The sequence below is a fragment of the Athene cunicularia genome, assembly GCF_003259725.1.
Source record: "Athene cunicularia isolate RWA chromosome 24 unlocalized genomic scaffold, athCun1 chr24_part1, whole genome shotgun sequence".
Taxonomy (NCBI): Eukaryota; Metazoa; Chordata; class Aves; order Strigiformes; family Strigidae; genus Athene; species Athene cunicularia.
The window spans coordinates 2,594,589-2,614,965 of record NW_020799132.1 but is presented as its reverse complement, the minus strand read 5'-3'; the positions used below and the strand labels follow the sequence as shown (position 1 = coordinate 2,614,965).

Genomic DNA, 20,377 nt, shown 5'->3' with positions numbered 1-20,377 from the left:
CCCCCCCCAGCACCCAGCACCCAGCCCCCAGCACCCGGGCAGGCGGGGAGCGGGGCGGTGGCAAGCACCTCACACGCCAGCCTTTAACCCCTGCCGTGCCATGCTCCTGGGTGGCTCCGACCATCTCTGACGGGATGTCAGGACACCCCCCCACACACACCCCATCACCTTCCCCTCGCCTCCCCAGCGTGCTTACCTGCACCCAGCAGCCAGCACCGGACTACCTCTGACATTTGCCCTCCTCTACCTCTGTGCCATCCTCTCCCCAGATGGCAAAGTCACTACACGCATGAGGGGAAACTGAGGCACGGGACAGTTTTCCCCCCCTTCACCAAAGTCAGGCAGGTGGGCATGAGGAGAGGCAGGAGTGTGCCCTCCTGGTCCTCCGCATGAACTTAAGTGGCAAATTCCTCCCCAGCTGCAAGCACGGTCCCCTCATACTTTTTATCAGCTCATAATTTAACAACTATCGCATTTGCTTATGCCTAGTAATTCCTCCTTCCCTCCGCTAGCGGCTAAACACATTAATATTTCCAGGCACAGTTTCATGCTGGTAAAAGGTGCCAGGGAGCCATCCTCAGAGCAACAAAGTCCTGGAGCCACCGAGCAACAGCAGAGCCAGCAGCTGAGCCACAGCTTTCGGGGCGCTGCGCCCCTGGAAGCTCCCCCCCCAAACCTGCAGCAGCCCAGCATAAGGGGAAACCAGGCCTCCTCCACCCGCTGTCCCCAATGACTTCTCTGCGACACGGGACCTTATCCAAAAGTCCTCCCTCCCTCCATTCCCCACCGTGTGCTCGGCAGCTATTACACAGCACCATTTTTTTTTTTTTTTTTTCTTGTGTGAAATCGCTGCCAACCTGAGCTGGATTCAAACTGGTGACCTAGATGTGAAAGGATCCATAGCCTGTTACTAATCCCTGGAGTCTCCGAATCCCCTGTAAACTACTGCTTAATTCACTAACTGTGCTATTTAATCTCTAAAACATTATGAGCTGTGCCAGGCAGAGGAAACACTCAATCAAATAAAGCTTTATTATTATTGTGTGTGCTGATAGGTCATATGAGAAGGGGATTGCTTTGCAAGTCTCTCTACTTTTTCCTCTTCTGAAGGCTCTCCACTCCTTGAATTTAGCGCTGGTGGGACGTGCTGCCTCAAGTCCTACGTTCCCCCAGAGGGGACAGCAGCTTTCCTTAGCTCTTGGCAGAAGGAGTTTAATCTCCACAGCTCACTCTGTTGCTCCTGGCCAGCCTGGCAGCAGGGGGTAAGCACCTGCCTTCAGCACATCCTTTGTGCCCACAAATTACCCAGGAGGGGACCCCAAAACCTCGCTGCAAAAAAGACCATCAGCAGTAGGGTGAAACTCCTTGTCTGGGGTTACAGCGTTGCACTGGGGCGCACGAGTCTGTGAAGAATAAAAACCCACTGCTTTTGCTGATTGCTGCGCCATCCAAGCACCCCTGGGAGGACGAGGGCCTGGCCGTGCTACCTACTTGCTGCTGGGGGACACCCTCACGTGCCATCGCCACTCTCATCACGCACGGGCTTGCTCTCGTCATGAGGCCGCTCCTTTGGATGGGCAGAGACCATCTCCTGTGTCAGCAAAACCAATGGGATTCCAATAACTACAGCCAGTTAACCTTTTAACACAGCGTTCAGGCCCAGATTGCCAGAAGCATCTTAAATCACGAGAGAAAGCACCTGCCTGCACTGAAAGCGTGCGAGGTTGGGGCAGAATACAACCCGCCGAGCAGCTTCAGCCCTTGTAAGGGCTGGATTTGGCCCACTGTTAGGACATCATCAACATTGCTTGAAAATCCCAAAGAATTTAAATCACCGGCTGCTGCATCCTAAAGCCCAGCTGAATCCCTGGTCTATCTCCCTTTCTCCAGCTCTCCCTCTCTTGCATATGTACAATGTACATATAAATCAGCCTGTCACAGCCTGTCTCTTTTCTGACAGCTGTAATTGCTTCAGACTGTAAAAATATCTATAGACAATAAACACAACGCATGAAAACAGCAAAGAGCAAACCAAATCAAGGTTCCTTTAAATAATTCAGTTGCTCCAGCAGCAGAGGAGCCAGCAACTGAGTCCAGCTGTGAAGGTTCAGCAGCCAGAGAAAGAGAGCTTTGTAGCCTCCTCTGGGGATGAGAGAGTCTTTTTTTCCTTCGCTGGTTTTTGACCACAGCAGAAGAAGAGTCTGCCGTGCGCGGGCTAAGCCACTTGCAAAGCAGCACCTATCCGAGCACAAAACGCAGAGCCTTGCTTTCAGCTTCTTCCCACTTAGATAAAAGTCGTCTTTTTTTTTTTTTTTTTTTTTTTTTTTTTTTTTTTTTTTTTTTTTTTTTTTTTTTTTTAATTTATTTCTCTCCACTGCAAGCAACAGGCAGGAGACAAACAGAATGAGCAAAGCACAGGCACACTCTAGGTGTATGTTTATCTCCGTATCTATCTCCTCAACCTCCTCCTTTCCAGCAAGGCTAAAGGCCCCCCTCTCCTGGCAGCGACCACAAACAGGGTAGCACAAGCAGCGTGGGCATCGCTCTGGACTGAGCTTGGAAGAGGAGCAAGGAAGGAGGCAGAGGAAGGGTTTCCCCTGAGGAGATGGCAGCTGTCAGGGAGGATGCTGAAAGCACGGTCAGGGAAGGGGTTAGAAGGGGCAAGAACCCCTGGGTTTGCTTTGCAGAGGAGCATCTCTATCGGAACAATCCGAGAAGCAATTGCTGGGGAGGGAGGTCATGCAGGCAGAGCAGAGAGCAAATCTATCCCCCAAAATGCCCCCGGGAAGAACTGTGGCATACGGCCAGGGCCAGCGCTTCCCCCAGGCTGCTGCAAGGGACCCCGGCTCCTTCTGCAAGGCCTGGGAGCCTTCCAGCAAACGCTGCCCCAATTGCAGGCTTTTTGAGCAAAACCAAGCCTAAGCATCTAATCTGCAGATTTGAGTGGTCCTGAAGGCTGATAACCAGATGTGAAATTGCAGTTAAGGTTTCTCCATCAAATAAAACAACATGATTGCTGCGGGGTTGGGTTTTTTTTTTCAGCTTTCTCAGAAATAATCTAGCACAATTCCAGCATCTCTTTTTCATGTAGCTGCTTGCAGGGATGGTTGATAGATCCTCCCATACAACCTGTGCATATATACCTGCCTGAAAAACCTATATATGTACACTACTACAGCTCCCCACACGAAAAGAATCCATTCTTGAAAAAAAAAAAAAAAATTACTTTCAATAAGTAGGTCATAGCAAGGCAATTTGTACAGCCAGATTTTTCTTTTAATTCCTTTTTTCCTTTTCACAAAGCTGATAGATGACAATCTATAACCCCAAATTGGAAATTTATTTTTAATCTGAAATTGCCAAATATGATCAGAAACATAATTTATGCTCGAACCATTCTTGTTCCTTCAAAATGAAAACACGATTTCGTAACCCCATTCGTGCTATCGCATACCACATTATTCTCCAATAAGCCCAGAGTTGCAAAAAAGTGCTTAATTTTCTTGGCATTAGTCAGGTGAATGACACACGAGTGCGGGGGAGCTTTTCCTGAATAACTACTGAGCCCTCAATGTCTCCAACCATTCACCGCAGACACAAAGGACGTGGGCTCCCCGCTCCGCTCACCACGCTGACTCATTTATCCCCCTCGTTAATGGTGGCCCCAATTAAGAAACAATGATTGAGAGCCTTACTTGGCTGGAGCCATTTTGAGCCCTTCTCGCCCCAAAGGCATTCCTGTGCCGAGCTGGAGAAATTGCCCATTCGGGGCCGTTTCTAGGCCAGTTTTCTGAATGCAAGAAGCATCCTCATGGGCACTCAGCCCGCAGTCCCTTCCACTGAAGGCAGGCAGTGACTACCAGTGTTCTCTTCATGGTGTTTAAAAACAACACAGGAGACCCCATTAATCCCCGCTAAAGATGCCGTTAATATTTAACTGGCATTTATATAAACTTACAGTAACCATCCTATTAAATTCGAATGAAGTGTGCTTTTGGGAGCTTTCCCCTAAAGCCACACCGGGATCTGCCGCCCTGCTCTGCCTGCACTTTGCACCAGGCGCCTCGCCATAAAAAGGAACATTTTGTTTGCCCTTTAAAAAACTGCTGGGCTTGGGTTTGTCGCTTGCTCTCACATCGTGCTCGGGGCCTTGGGATTTTCAAGCACGAGTTAACTCCTTCCAGGGCACGTCCGGCTGAGCTGCGCTGCCTCGCGTTCGCTGCAGCCAAGGGGCTGGAGGACCAGCCGCCCTGCAAAAGGCTGCAAAAGCCTGTCCCCAAGCTGGTGTTTCAAAGCCAAAGCCAGAAAAGGATTAACCTCCCTGTAACACCTCAAGAGGTAACCCAGGAGGTACTACTGGAGGAAGAGGAAGGTGGCCTGGGCAGGAGGAAGCTTCATGACTAGCTGCCAAATTACCCTGTATAGCACTGCCATCCCTAACGCACGCAGATACACAACAGCATCCTTGAGGATGCTCTGATGGATGTTACAAACGGGCCCAGCAGTGCCGCAGTTTGGACACGAGCTTGGGGAGGGACACGCAGCAACCCCCAAGGCCTGGCTTTCCCTTTGGGATTACTCCGTTCTCCCACGGTTCTCAGTGTCTGAGCCTTTTACAACAACCCAGCCAACACAACACACGGATTTATGAAGTGACACCTCCGTATGTGCAGCCTTAATATTAAATGTCTGTACAGGGAGATAAAAAAAACTCTCGAGGAGATACTGAGCCACGCTGGCACAGTGAAAGTTATGAACTGGGATTGATCCTTGGTACAAATCAATATCGGTTTTATATAAACCTGTTTCTTGTTGTATTGTTGGGAGGTTACGTCGCTATATTAAGGCCCCGCAAGGCACGCTTTACACTCGCTCCACATCCACAGCAGCATTTGATCGGCATAAATCAGGTGCCAGAGACAGCTGATGACATCAGATAAAACCATGCCATTAGCCATCTAACAGCATTTTATAAGCGTATGACATTAACCCAGTGCTCTACAACTCAATCCACTCTGCGTTTTAGCAGGAGTAAATGCACACGGGAAGAGCGAAAAAGCTGAATAGGCTGAAAAGCAAAGCCAGACATGCCTCAGGTCCCACAGTGGGCATTTGGGAGCTCCAGCACGGCCAACTTAAATGTGAAAACATGAGCTTCTCCCCCCTGAACTTCTGCCCGCAGTCTGGGGGCATTTGTGAGCTCCGCAATGAAAAACCCTTTAGAGAAGCAGCTCCAAGAGTTGCTGCGCCTTCTCCTGGGGTGGCTCCAAACAAGATACACCAAGTCAAGCCTTCCCCAGTCCATCTGAATATCAACACACACATCCTAAGCTCCAAGGAAAAACAAAAAGGCAAATGCCCCTGGCTGGTGCTGGCCCATTACCACATTCACCCCCACTCCTCATCTCATTCTCCCCAGCCAAGCCCTTTCCTACCAGAAAGCCGCTTGGTCCATGCAAACCAGGCAGAGCAGGCACCAGGAGACGAGTAGATATCTTGATTTAGACCACGGCGTTCAAAATAAAAAAAAAAAAAAAAAAAAAAAAAAAAAAAAAAAAAGCAGATATTAAGGAGCAGAGCCCCTGAAATCCCTCTTTTGAAACCACCGAGCACACTCAGCAGCTCTCAGCAAAACCCCAACCCACTGCCAGGTGTTCGGCATCTTTGAAAATCAGACTCTCCTGGAGACACTGATTTGCCTTTTGCCTGCAGCTGCCTTTGGACCTGGATCAGTCACCTTCAAAAACAGGGTGGGGAGATGCAAGCTTTCCTTTCCGACTCCCAACTGGCCACTGCCGAAAAAAGAGCTTCTTCTACTGCACCTCAAACCTGAACGCCTGCACCTTTGCAGGGCCCATCTTTTGCCAACCTTCAGCCTCCTTTCACGAGGCACCGAGGCTGCCAGACTGCTCGAGAGCTCCTCGGGAACGAAAGCCGGGCACGCTGCTGTCTGCCTGTATCAATTTTAGTTGTGCCACTGGTCCTCTGACCCTCGCGGTGCTATGCATCCAAGAATAATATTAATAATAGTCATGCCATTAAGCAAGATGCTTGGTTTGAATCTGAAGATTTTGAGAAACTATCTCATAAATTTAATTCCCGGGGTACCATCTTTGAGTGTTAACAGACACAGTCGCCTCTGAATTCTGGGAAATGAGCATAATTATATGGAGATCGACAAGGCACAAATGCCAAGAATTCTGTTAACCTTTAATACTGCAAAAAAACTCTCCCCTTGTAATTATCTCTTTCCTTTGTCTTAAATGTTACTGATGAATATTTAGTGGGATAAGCAAATAAAAGGAGGCTGAGGGGCGCAAGGAAGTGCAGCCCTCTGCAGAGGAAGTCTGCAAACCTCTCAGCATTGCTGTGGGATTGGGGACCGCGGGCAGGCTGGGCCCTCGGGTCACAAAAACAGTCATATGGGGCAATGACGCCCCCATGGTGACATGCAGCCACTTCAGAGCCAACAGAGGGTAACCTGAGTTACACCAAAATCCAAATTAAATCCCAGCACGGCTGCAAACGCACCTTCACCCAGGTCTGTGGCATGAGCACGGAGCGATGCCGCAGCCCCCAGCAGGACAGTTCCAGGTGCCCTTTCTCCAAACTGAACTTTGTCTTGGAATAAAACTTCCTGGGTAAAAAACACATCACCTTTCAAACATATCCTCCCTAGGGTTGCAAATAGCACTGCCCTCTTGCTGCACATTGAGTCTGATGGAAAGAAGATTTTCTCCCGGCGTGAACTGCATTAATATCTGTCACCACTCTGGCATTTCTGCCTGTAATGATGAAAAATATGTGCAGAGAATGCGGGGTGCTCTCAGCATTGCCTCCCTCCCCATGAAGTGAAATTAGAAGCAGCTGCTCCTGTTCTCGTCCTCTTTACGGCCCTACAGCATTATCTCTGGAAGCTTATTATTTGGGAGATGGCATGGGGATAACCAAGCCTAACGACCTATCCATATTCAAAATGTGCCTTGCTGCAGATGGGGGCTCAGCTCTCCCCTCCCCTGAGCTGGAGACTTGGTGTAAAGGTCACCCTCTTCTTTTAATGTCGCGTCAGACCGACCGCTGCGTGAACAAGGAAAAGAAAAAGACACATCTCCCCCACCGGCCAGAGAAAACCCGTCTCCGTCTTGGGAAGAGCGTGCCAGCACGGGCTGTAACCACCTGCAACACCAAACTCTTTCAGCCCACTGTCCAGGAGCCCTGGAAAAGGTGGAAGGAGCTTCCCCCTGGCTTTGAAGATGTTGCTTTTGACCGCATCCCGATGGACTTGCTGGTTGGGATGAGCAAGGCGGCAGCAAGTCCCGTGTCGTGGAGGAGGGGGATCACAGCACATCCCTGCAACTTGCCCCAAAATGTTGCAGGCAGCTGCAGGGACAAGAGGATATGAGTGTGCCAGCCTCAGATGCAAACGCATCCCCAGCTAACCAACACTGCCTGGGCCACCAAGTTTGCAAGCTGGCCCACCTCGGAGTCCCACAGTCCTCCCCAGAGAGGTCGGGCATGGTGGGAGAGGGTGGAGCAGTCTGCAGAGCAAACTTTCCCTCGAGCCTCAAAGCAAGACCTTTACAGACTCCCTTCCTCCCTCGTTCCAGAAGGAACAAAGCCAAAGCAGTATTTATTCACAAAGGACCGGGGAGAAAATGAAATAAAAGAGGTTAGCTCATTAAGTATGACACCTACCCCTCCCAAGAGCGGGCTGAGGAACTGGCTTTGCAGTCGCCAAGAGGAGGAACATGTGTCAAAGCCCAGAGCCAGGGCTGCTAATAGCAGTGAGGGCTCCAAACCTCCCCAGACAGGCGACACTGCAACCGGTTCAGAACTGGGGACCCAGCGGCCCCCTCCGCCACCCACCCCCCAGTTACTTCTGACCTCGGGACACAGCAGATGTTTGCTCTCCTCCCTTTCGTCCCTCTTTTTGCCTGCCTTCAACTGAAGCGAGTTTTCTAGTCTCCAAGCTGCTTTTATGCCCCTTTAAAAGGTTATAAAAGCTGTCTTTATATTGCAATAAAGGGATATAAAAACAACCTTCTTCGCAGTTCAATAAACGTGGTTAACTTTTCCCCCCATTAATACCTTTTGCTTTGGTGCCATGCGCATGCGTGGACCGCTGCAGGGCGGGGAGGAGGATGGGGCTGCGGGCACTGCACCCCGAAACAGGAGACAGCACAGCATCTCGAGGGAGAAGGACCAGAAGGCCAAGCTGAGGTCAGGCTGTGGGCACCAGGCAAGTGTGATGACAAGCAAAGATGGGTGTCATGACCTGAGCTGCTCCCCAGAAAGGAGAGAGATGAGGCTACAGCGAGAAACTAATCACCAGCTGGCTCTGTGCTGGTGTGTTTACTCCATGGGAAATGCCTCCTGAAAGCCGGTGGGGCCCAAGGGAGGGCTATGCTGTGGCATGGCAAAAATTCCAAGTCCACACGATGGACTACCTGGAGCACAGGTCTGATGAGGAGCAGCTGAGGGAACTGGGGGGGTTCAGTCTGGAGGAGGCTGAGGGGAGACCTCCTGGCCCTCTGCAACTCCCTGCCAGGAGGGGGCAGAGGGGGATGAGTCTCTGGAGCCAAGGAGCCAGCGCCAGGCCCCGAGGGAATGGCCTCAAGCTGCCCAGGGCAGGGTCAGGCTGGCTCTGAGGAAGGATTTCTGTGCAGAAGGGGCTGTTGGGCGTTGGAATGGGCTGCCCAGGGCAGGGGGGAGTCCCCGGGATCCCTGGAGGGGTTGAAGTCGGGCTGAGCCAGCGCTGAGGGATCTGGGGGAGTTGGGAACGGTCAGGGGGAGGGTCATGGTTGGACTGGAGGAGCTTCAAGGGCTTTTCCAACCTGGATGATTCTGGGATTCTGTGACTACAGACACTAAGGGCTGAGCAGCTGCTCAGCTGTGTTCTGTCTCACCTGGTGAAGCTCCCTTGAACGTAAGCGATGATAAACTGCAGCCCTCCTGGACAGCATCCTTTCAGGAACTAGCTAGCAAGCCACAGCATCCAGGACGATGCCACCTTTCCTCCTGGCCGATGAGGGACAGGTCGCTTCACCGCTCGCTGGCAACCCCGTGCTCTTTGCAACATCCATTTAGATCTTACAGACCATGGGTCAGGAACTGTCCCTTTGAGAGCATCAGTGCCACATGGAGCGCGACGGGACCCTGCTCCCCACCGCAGCCTCCAGACGTGGCTCTAATTATTATTTACCGTTTGCGCAGCCATCCCGTGGCTTGCAATCCGTCTTTCTCAGAAGCGCCTCTTTCTTTGGAAGAGGATCTAAACCCGTCCTGCCGCCCATCCAATAGCCTCTCCGGGCATTAAAACAAGGAGGTTTATTATTTTTTGTGACAGCCTGTTCTGCAAGGTGAACACAACTCGTATGAATCAAACCGACCCAGATTTCATACATCATTCCCTGGCACCACCAACATGAAGGGCAGGAGGGGGTTGGCTGCCAAATACAGAGCAGAGGAGCGGGTTTAGCGGCGGTGATCTACTGGTGAGCGGGAGGCTGCGGGGTGCTGGGACGGTGGCACAACGCTGCCCAAAGGAGAGGAGCAGGGGAGATGGGACTCTATAGAAAAGCCTGGCACGAGCGGCTATCGGGAGCCGGAATTGAAGCCCAGCACCAAGAGCCTTTCCAGTCTGTGTCCCCACTCCCTGACCTAATTTACCCCCTCCCTGCCCCTCCACATGTACCGTGGGATGGGGACTGTGAGATGATCTCGCACGCTTTTGCTGAGAGGCTTCTTGCCCCCGCCACACACCCTGCCCCAGCTCACTCCAGCAGGCATGCTGAGCCCTCCCTGCCACCACCAGCTAATTAATTTAGCTAATTGCCTTTACCCAGCTCCTTTTTGAAGGCTGCAGGAGAACAATGAGGACAAAGGGAGAAGGTGAGCATCCAGGGCTCCCCAGGAAATTCAGAAGTGTTTACAGTCCCTGGCATGAGAAAATCCATACTCATCTTGACTTCGGGAGACAGGGCTGCCCTCCCGTGTTCCTATTAGCAATTTCCAATCATCTTTTATTAGGCCTGCATTGATTTGCTGCTCATTTCAGTGGGAATGGAGGCCGAAGAGCCTCGACCCAGTCTCAGCCGAGGAATCCAGGCGCGGAGCAGTCTGTGCCGGGATGCTGACAGGGGTTCAGCAATGCCATTGCCAGAGCAGAAGCAGAATTGCCATTTCAGAACAGCCTTGCACATCCCGCTGCATCTTTTCCACAGCCAGTCAGCACATCTGGAAGAAGGACCAAGGGCAGGAGGGACTGAGGGCTCCTCCTGATCTTTATTTAGGAAGCTCCTTCTGGGCTGGGGAGGGGGATTTGCACTGTGCCCCCTTCTAGCAGGGATTTCTGGAGCTCTGTCCCTTGCCTGCTGGGAGAAGCCACCCGGATTCCCCACTCCCAAAACCCAGCTCTGCAGAGCAGCTTGGGGCCAGTTATTATCCTCTGGGAGAAACAGGCTCCTAACGCTACACTTCTGTTTCCAAGCCAACATTTCCAAGTAGCTTGCGAAACACAAATTCTGTTAGGAATCATCTGAATATTTTGTTCCGATAATGCCATAACACCAGCGTACACATTAGCACACACACCACACGGAAAGGAGTATTTGAATATGAAAACAAAGTGAATTTACAGGGTCTTTATTTTATTTTTTTTTCCCCCTCCTGGCAAAGGCATCACTGCAAGTTATCAGTTTCCAACTGTTTGCACCACAGCTTTTCCAAGCATGTCCCTGCTGTCATCAAGCCTTCTGCTCTCTGCACCCCGTGTCCTCAGATAACCCGAGATGTGCAGACATGGGTACAAAAGGACCTCACAGCCTCCGGGGATGAGACCCCAGTGCCAGCAGGGAAGCAAGGAGGCAGCTCTTTGAGCCCTAGAGAAATGGTGGGAGATGGCAAACCTCCTTCTGTCAGAGCCTCAAATACATCCTTCTGCACCCAACAGCACCCACCTCATCCCAGCACAGCACCCCGCGGCAGGGGGGATGCACTTAAAGCCACAACTTTGCTGGGTTTAGGCTTGATTATATATATATATATATATATTTTGTTTTTTAAATGCCCCTTTTAGACAGAGAGAGCCACTCTCTAAAACACCCCAGGAAATATTAAAATGGGAGAGCTGATTCAGAGGAGAGAGGTTCACAAATGCCTGCGGTGAGGCGGATGAAAGCCAAGGGCTGCAAGCCTTGGATGTGCCTCACTTCAGACGGCGCGGGGGGAAATACAGATGCTCTTAAAGCTCTGCCCCAGATCTGCCAGCACAGAAACCTTAACTCTGCTTTGAACCAGACAACTGAATTATCTCCCTGGGAAGCGGCCACCTCCGGGCAGCGTTTGGGAGGCGATGGGGAAGCGCAGCCCGGCCCTCGCCGGTGCGGGGGATGGAGGGGTCCGGCGGGTGGTGGCCGTGGGGATGCTGCTATGCTCAGGATGCTACAAGGGATGAGTTACGAAGAGAGAGGGAGGTCTCCTGAAATTGCCCTCCATGGGAATGTGGTGGTGAGCCCAGTGCAGTCACCAGGTAAACTTTGTCACCAGGAAACAAGGCTTTGCTTCTAAGCATGTCTCTGATACCCATTACAAGCACGTAATGAGCAAATTGGGTCTGATCCAGAGGGCCTGAGAGCAGCAGCTCTTCAGCTTTGAGACAGCCCTCATGATATTTAAGGATCTGCTGCCCATTTTTTCCCCATCTCTTGCTTGCTTTTTTTTTTTTTTTTTTTTTTTTTTTTTTTTTTTTTTTTTTTTTTTTTTTTTTTTTTTTCCCCTGTATACCTCCAGGCAGCGAGGGAAGAGGACAAGGAGATGAAACTGAGAATACCACAGGATGTAAAGCCCTACACACCGTTTTGATCCCCCCTTCTCTCCTCATCAGCAGACACTGATGCCCCACACCAAACAAAGATTGAGGGACTCCTGTCCCACTGTCCCACGCTGAAATTGGGCTGTCACAGCCCTTTGCTGGCACCCGCCCTGCCTTTTGACTGGCATCAGGGCACTGCAAGCAAACAAAGCGGGCCAAATTTCTCCCTGGCGTAGATTAATTAAAGTCAAAGATGTTACACCAGGGAGGAACCTGGCCCATTGTCCTGAGCTGGAGTCCACAACAAGTCCAGCTGGCAACTCGCAGGCAGCTCAGCAGCGGCAGGAAGGATCCCTGGCACCGGGAGTGGCGCTGGGAACCGTATTCAGCATTTGCGAGTGGGAGACAGATTCAATAAACACAGCGTTAAGTAAACCAGATCCGTAATAAATAACAACAACCAGCGTTTCGCCTCTTCCAAATGCTACAGAGAACTGGACCAAATTGTCCTCCCAACTCCCATGAGCAGTGGGGACATTTCATTAGCCCTATTACACTGACAGGGAAAGAGTCGCTGGGAGCTTAATAATAATAAAACCCCATTATGTTACAGCGCTTGTCGTCTGTGTATCTCAACTAGCTCCAAAAGGCAGGGAAATGGCCACGTTTGTTTTAATGGAGTGGTGGGGGGTGGAGATGCACGAGGGGGTCAGCAATTAGCTTCAGGTCGCTCATCAAGCCCGACCAGAAGTTTGCTGAGTGGTGCCACTAAGTCACTTCCAGGCTGGGCTGATGGGCTCGAAGCCGCAAGCAGGATGGATCGGGCAAGCTGCTGTTTCACAGCCTTTAATCGAAGGATGTTTGTGTCTGGCTGGAGGAATCTGCTGCAGCTCAGCTCCCTCTGCCCAACCAAACCAGTGCCAATAGGCCTGGGGGAGGTCCCACCAAAACTGTGCCGTGGTTATACGCTAACAGCACGAGGGGTGCAATTACCCAGCAATCGCGGCATGATTACACGGTAGCTACACTTTCCACACATGTAATTTCCACTACGTTCGTACAACTCCAAGGCTAGCTCCACGCCTGCAAATTAATTAGAGCGTAAGTGCAAAATCAGTGGTGCCACTGAATGCTAAAAACACACAGCCACGGTGACCAGGAAGCCAAAGCCACAATTGTGGAGATGCAGGTAACCTTACAGCTGAAATGTGGAGAAATTCCAGTTATAGGGACTAGTGGGTGGTGATGAAGTGATTCAAAAGCCTTACCATGGTGTAATTACACTGTATTCATAAGGTAATTACAGCCCCACTATTATATGCTACAACCCTCCATTTCGTCCCTAATCCCATAAAGTAGAATCAGAGGGATAAAAGGCAGCAGCAAAAGACACCTGACTGCTGCAAGGACAGACAGACACGGATTGACAGGGGCAGCAAAAGGAGATGAGGCAGGACTGGAAATGCTCCAGACATCCAGGGATAATGCTGATGCCCAGACCAGCCCTCCCAGGCACGCCGACCCTCTGGGGATTTGCACCAGGCAAGGGGGAAGAGCTGGGCTTGGTTGACTGGGATCTATCGAGGAGGTATAAGCATTCATCAAAAGCCAATCTGCTTTTGAAAAGCAGAAAAAGAGGTTACTTCGGATTAATTTTTCACTTCAGAAGCTTTATGGGCGAGTTCTGAAACTGTCAGGTCGAGATGCTTCAATATTTTCTGAACGAAAAGCTTGAGTGCTGGTTCAAAATGCCTCTCTGTTTGGATTGTCAGGTAATTTGTACCCAAGTATTTAAATTAAAAATTTCTGTTGGCTCATCTGTTTTTTGAGGGAGGGGAGAAGGATTTTGAGCTTTCGTTTATTTCTCAATTTCCAAAATTCAGATTCTTTACAGGCTACTTCGGGGTTGGAAACCTAAAGACCCACTGCAGAGAGAAAGAATCCAAATGATGAGTCGACCCCCACAGCCCCTTCCCCTGCCCACGTCACATCTGAGCATACTGTGGTCCTCAGGGCATTTTTCTTTCTGGCAGCACCACGCTGGTCTCCCCCAACGCAGAAATGGAGGGACAAGCTATCTCCTAGCACCCAGAGTCACCCCAAAGAGGCTTGGGCACCCCGCTCGGGAGGAGCAGCCCTCCACCAGCCCAAATCAACGGGATTTTTGCCCATTGAGCTCAACCTGCACATTTCCAGGACTTGCCTACACCCAACCCAGCCCCAGGGCTGGGTAAATATTCAGCTGATTAACTTCCACCCAGCTCCAGTCAGGTCCCATTTGGACCTCCAGTGCTGCATGAGCTTATTTAAAACTAACTCAGGTTACTCAGTGCAGCCCAATCCCAGCCGGGCAGACAGACCTGAAGTGACTTACAGGTCTCCTGCTGCTCCATATCTCCACCTGATCTTATTTGCCCGGTGCTATTTGCATTCGTATTTCCACTCGCTCATGAGGCGGCGGATGGGAAGACGCGGGCACAGGAGGGGACGTGCGGTACCGTATCCATGGTGTAATTCAGCAAGGTCTCCAAATAACCCAAACCCTTTCTGTTGCACAGCACGTCACTGCAACAAGAGACTATTCCCCCCGGCGCTCCAAAAACATTTATGCAGAGCAGACGTGTGGGCATGAAAACACAATCAGATGGGACACAAACTGTGCTTTTGCTGGGTTTTTTGGGTTTTATTTTCCCTCTTTTTTTTTTTTTTTTTTTGCCAAATCTTTTATTATCTGCTTCTGCAGAAGCCGTGCAGAATTTGTGGAGCACAACATCACCACAATTACAGAGGAGAGCAAATCCCTGCGGGATGTGTGACCACATCCCCAGGGAGCAACTCCTGGGTTTGCAACCACCTGGACCTGCTCTAGTCCCTCTGGGTGCAGTTTCACACGGTGAAACCCACCCTTTGCGAGGCGTAAGCACGCCTGCCAGGGGAAATAAGGCCTGAACTATTACAGGAATGGCTTTCCCCATCTCTATTAGGGGCTCAGCTAAGCCATGAAGCCTGAAAGTTGATTATATCTTTCATTAGGAATGACTGAATGATGTTTTTAAACTGGAAAATGAACTCGCAGCTAAGAGGAAACACTTTCTTGGCAAGGCCGTAGAGTAGGTTCCCCGCGGAATAGATGCAGTTGTGAGAGTCAAAATTAAATTGATATTAGAAAATTTCCTGAGGGGAAAAAAGTCATACTCTGCCTGCAGAAATGGTATCTCACAGAGAACTGACTAGAAAATGGAAATCCACTGAAACTCAAATATATATATATATATATTTAATGAAAAAAAAAAATCCCCCTAACTTCCCCATCTCAGCAGAAATTCCCAAAAAGTAAAATTTCCACGGCAAGAATTTTTTCTTTCCCCTTGGAAATACCACTTGAGCTAACACAAGGAGGACATTTCAGCTAGTTCCCAGCTCCTGGAAGTGTCACACAGGTTGCACAAACTCCCTGTAGCCGTTTGTTATGACCATGACAACATGACCATGACAAGTTGCCTTCCAGGTGGGCTTGGCTGGTGGTGGGGGGGTTCCCCTTGTCTCCCAGTGGGTCTCCCCAGCCAGCAAGGACAACTCTTCTTGGCTTAGCCACCAGCCAACCAACCTGCTGGGCTCCTTCCAGGCAACCAGCCACCATCTAGATTTAGATTTTCCCAATGGAAAAATCAATTTCTCTGGAAAAAAATAGAAATTGTCCCAGGAAACCCGCGTGGCTTTTTGCAATAAAAGCACTTTCTAGGGGGAAATGTGCTTCAGTGGAAGAGTCTCAGCTAGTTTCAGAGGTGGCTTTCTCCATCCTTAGTGGCTGTGCCCTGATGAGCATTTGGGAATGGGCAAATGGGGGCAAAGAAAAAAGCAGGGAGCACACCACCGGGGTGGAAACACAAAAACCTCTCGTGCATCGGCGTCCCTCGGCTACCTCCAACCTCACAAAAGCACCAGGAGCTTGCACGCTGCAATTTGCATTCGCAGGGAGAGCGGGGAGTGCTCCAGATGCATTCACAAGGGGTCCCTTCAGATCAGATTAACAAAAAGCCGCCGATGGCGACAGTTCCTCTGCTGTGCCGTCGCCTGCTAACAATTTACTGTAACAGCCTCTGAAAAGGGACACACATTCATTTGGCGTTTATGCACTACTCAGTCCAAGGAAAGGTGGAGGCTCCTCGGGGAGCGCAGCCTCGAGGCAAGCTGGAAGGATGCTGCCAGAGCCTACTCATCCCCACCCTGGGGCATCACTCCTGGACACGCTGCTGGTCCCAGCCTGCCAGCGCCAGGACGCAGCCATCCGGCCTCGGCACGGCTTCAAACGCCGTCTCTCTCTTGCCTATTGCCGATTTTCTTAAATAAAAGCACCCATCGTGGCTTGCTCCCCTCCAGGGATGAGTCAGAACTCCCCACGCTTCGCACCTCCCCAGCCCTGCACCACAGGGTCATCCCTCCATCACCACAACCCAAAGCAGCACAGCACCACACCCCTTCAAAATCCTCCCTCCGCTCCGAGTTAAACCCCCCCCAAACCTTTGACATGTAAAATACAAACGATCATAATTAAGATGGGCTGGTTTTATTAGTCTACAGGTTCCGGTCGTCTGTCTGTGCTTTTTTTCTGCAACCTTAGCATCTCAAATCTGCTGCTAAACAAAAGCCCGGATTCCTGCGCAATCGCATGATGCCAGTAACATTAAGAAAAACATCAACCCTGATGAGACCTACGAGACCTGCAATAAAAACAGGGAGGCTGGTAGCACTCGGCGCATCTGCTGCCAACAACATTCTCCGCACCTTTGGCATCTGATTCCTGCTCTCCAGGCTGGTATCAAAAGGGGTCACGGCACCACCAGGGACCCCCATGCCACCCACTGATCTCGGCTTTAATAGCAGCGTTGCCAAATCAGCCCTCAGGGGATGCAAACTCCAAAGACATGCTCCTGAAGGCGGCGGGGCTGCAGCGAGGTCAGAAAGGGAAAGATCAGTGGCAAAGAGGAGCCAGGACCTCAAGTCCAGGCTCCAAAGAGAGAAGCAAATAAAAAGGCATCATCCCTTTGCAGACAGTGAATTGTTGCTTAAACCCAAGGATCACAGACAGCCTTCTTAAGGGGAGCAGTCAAGTGAAGAGATTTCCTAGCCATTAAGTCAAGCTATAAAGTGCCCGCAGTAAAGTAGGGTAAGTGGAATTTATCATGGCACCGTATAGACCATAGGGCCAGGAGAGAGCCGGCTTGGGTCAACAGGTTGACCTCTTGCATTGTCTAAAGATCCTTCCCTTCATCATCCCCATTAAGGACCGGCCCCGCCGGCGCCTGCGCTCCCTCCCCGGGGACTCTCCCCCCACTGCCCGCTTGCTCCACTGCGGGGGCACTTTCTTAATGGGCAGGCAGAAAAACTTTTCCCTTCCCTAGCTCCAGGCCACCGCTCCTTGTCCTACCACCTTTGGAGACCATGAATAAATCCCTTTCTTCATTTCCAGCGTCGCCTGGAAGGTATTTATAGGCTATGATCACTTCCCACCTCCTCAGGAGGCTTCTCCTGAGCTAGACTATAATTTAGCATCAGAGCCGGGCAGCCCAGCCTTGCGACGCGCATGCCAGGGGAAGGCACCTCCCTGGCTTCTCTATTAACTACCAGGAAAGGAGTTTTATCCTGCCACAGGTTTTTTTTTTTCGGCTCAAATCTGTGAGGGTATCATCCCAGGCAGCAACAGAGGTTTAAGGTCCTCTTTGGTTGTGGTCTTAATTTTTTAATTTTTTTTTTTAAATCACATCTAGTCAGGAAGGGAAATATGGGGCACTTGCTTTGTAGTCAGGGATGGCAGAAATTCCTCCAAACCCCCATGATCTGAGATCTCTGCCATTCAACTACTATCAGGCTGGTTTTTGTTTGGGATCAATGACCTTGTTTAGACCAGAACCAACCAAGCCCAGTGAGACCTGCAATACAGAGGATGTTTTCTTGGTGGTGGCTGGTTGGAGTTATTCTCATTTCTGCCTTTTTTATATTTCCTAGCAGAGGCAAGGCAGGAGAAGAGACAGAAGAATAACCAATGGGAAGACAATTCCCAGGATGATTCCTGCCTCGTATCAGAGGAGCCAAAACACGCAGATGAAAACTCTGCAAATGTTTTGCAAGGGAACAGGAGCCCTTTTGAAGATGGCTGATTTCCCAGTGCAAACATTTCATCTAGCCCTGCAAGTTCTCTGCAAAACACTTTGAGCCCCACACAAAAAAAACCCCACAAAAAAACCCCAACACCAAACCACCAAACTGTCAAAACATTGGGAAGGAGTCTGAAATTTTCTAGCTGTTTAAAAAGAAACCATCAGCACCTGCTTGCCCAGCAGACTGATGGATGCAGAAAAGTGCACATAAATCAGGTAGTTGGTGTTTTTGCCTTCTCCGTGCACAAGCCCAGTAGTTGCAGTGCTCCCTGCTCAAGGGACAGCACAGGGGCATGGTGACATTGCTCTGCAAGTGCCCTTTCACTAAATAGATGGGCACAGCCCTACCAAGTCCTTCACTGTCACACAAGGGGAGCCAGCATCACCTGGTTAATAGGCAGCTTCTCGCTCAGCTCATTAAGTTTTTGGGGAATTGGGAAGAAATCGCCTTCACCTGGGGTTAGCTTGTCTTAAGATTGCTGGCTCCAGAAAGGAGCGTTCAAGGGAGAGCCCCAGTCCTTGCCCACAGCCCCAGCATGAAGCACCCAACTCTGCTGCACCGAAAAATGATGAGTTTGATCCCATGTTGTTTTCTCCTCCCTGTCTGGCTGCTCTCCACGCTCACAACTGCCACCTCTCCTGCTATACCCAGGTCCCCCGAACCCCATAAACCCTTCCAGCCAGTCCGGGCCCCTCAGCCACTGCCCAGCAGCACAGATGGCTACCAAGAGTCCCGGGGGAGGCTTTGCTGGCCACCCCTGCAGCACGCAGGGGCTGCATGTGGGCAAGCGAGGCAGTCAGCCCTGCCTGTACGCAGCCGGGCACGCCAGCGAGCCGTCTCGCCCCGTTTCCTCCTCTCCACCTGGCTGCTCTGCTGGCCCGGCTCCTGCCAAGAGCAGCCAGGCGAGGGGAGCAGGGGGGGAGCGCTGGATGGATGGGCAGCGACTGTCAGCAGAGCCGGCGTTGTACAGACACGCCGAACAAGTTCCTAGGGGTGCCTGCCAGGTCCAGGTCGGGTGTGCTCGCAGCTAGTCCTCCGAGCCCATCCTGGCTTGCTCCAGAAGCAGGTTTCAATGCTGAGGCTGTGGCACCATCTTTCTTGAGGAGCAAGAAAATCAAACCACTGGACCACGCTCAGCAGGAGAAATACAGATGTTACCGCATGTTCCTGGCTCACATACCAGACTTGACCAGGGCAGTGTGGCCCCGAGCCTCTCATCCCACCTCTGGAGTTAACCCACTGCAGACTGATAAAAATGTGACCTGTCCCCACGCTGGCACAGGCTGTGTGTGCAAAGTAAGCTGCAACTGCCCAAAAAAGCAGCACACGACCCACTCCCGCATCCAAACTCTCGACACATCCACCCCGAGGCTGCTGCCCATCCCCTCCAGCCCCCTCTCCTTTCTCCGTAATCCAGCGGCGCAGGGCTGGGAAGCAGCCAGTTATAAAAGCCAGCTGGGAGGGAGGGAGCTGCTGCTTTTTGACAAAGCCAGAATGCAGCTACGGTGCTTACGAGCTTCCCCTCCCCGTGCAAGCGCTGAGAAGAGGATTGGTACCCTGGGTGCAGCAGGCTGGGGGCTGATAGGATGCATCAGCTAATTTGCACTAATGGTCCCAGAAAGGCGGGGAGTGCTCTCCAGAGGAGAATGCACTCGAGCAATAACCTAAATAGATACGCGTTTCCAAGCAAAAAGTCCTTGAGGAGGGAAGAGAGGCCCTACAGCTGAATTTTGATCCCCACCTGCACTGAAACTTGGCTGGGGATGTTGGAAAGGAGCTGCCTGGGCAGGGGAAAGAATTGGATCTGCAATCTGGGGAGCAGCTCTTGGAAGAAGCTGGACCGTGGCTGGACATCCAGCCCCGCTTTCAGAGCCCGCTTGGACAGCCTGATGGCAGCCCTAGGCAGAGCCCAGCCTGGAGCACGCTTGGCTCCGCCGTCAGCCCAAAGCAAAAAAGTCAGCCCATCTGTGCTGCGACAGGTTGATATAGAGGGCAAAATGCCTAAGTAAAATTCCACAACAGGGCATTAAAAAGATGTAATAAAATATACACGAGTTATTAAATATTGTCATCAAGATGAACCATAAATCAGAGATTTTATGGTTTCTGATTATAAATTCCATTTATTCTGTAAGCGTTTAAAGAAAGAAAAATGGAGACTCGGTAAAGATTTAAGCCCAGCCATGATGCTGCTGATATTTCACTGTTGCTTCTGGATGTCACGTCTGTGGGAGCCCAGAGTTGGGTGCACAGAGTTGCCTGGAAGGAGCCTCTCACCAGGCTCCCTGCCATGCCATGAAACGCCCCAGTGTCCTTAAGGACACCCCTACAGATGGTCCTGCCTGTGCAAACATGATGACAGGGTCCCCACGCTGCCTCCCCTACATGCACTACACATTTACACCC

At 51.1% G+C, this 20,377-nt stretch overlaps 1 protein-coding gene across 5 annotated transcripts in view; it reads right to left on the bottom strand.

Moving 5' to 3' along the window:
• LOC113488515 (protein CEPU-1) overlaps window positions 1–20,377 on the bottom strand; it is a 311,358-nt gene that overhangs the window by 144,447 nt on the left and 146,534 nt on the right. The window contains exon 1 of one of the 5 annotated variants that reach the window (XM_026863735.1): window positions 788–802. The exons of 3 other annotated variants lie outside the window; for them this stretch is intronic. Coding sequence is in view for 1 of the 2 variants with exons in the window: in XM_026863732.1 (XP_026719533.1) it covers window positions 197–233 (37 nt within the window). In the remaining variant the exon portion in view is untranslated. Of the gene's footprint in view, window positions 1–196; window positions 662–787; window positions 803–20,377 lie in introns of those variants that run through there. One more of the 5 variants, XM_026863732.1, reaches the window with a different exon arrangement.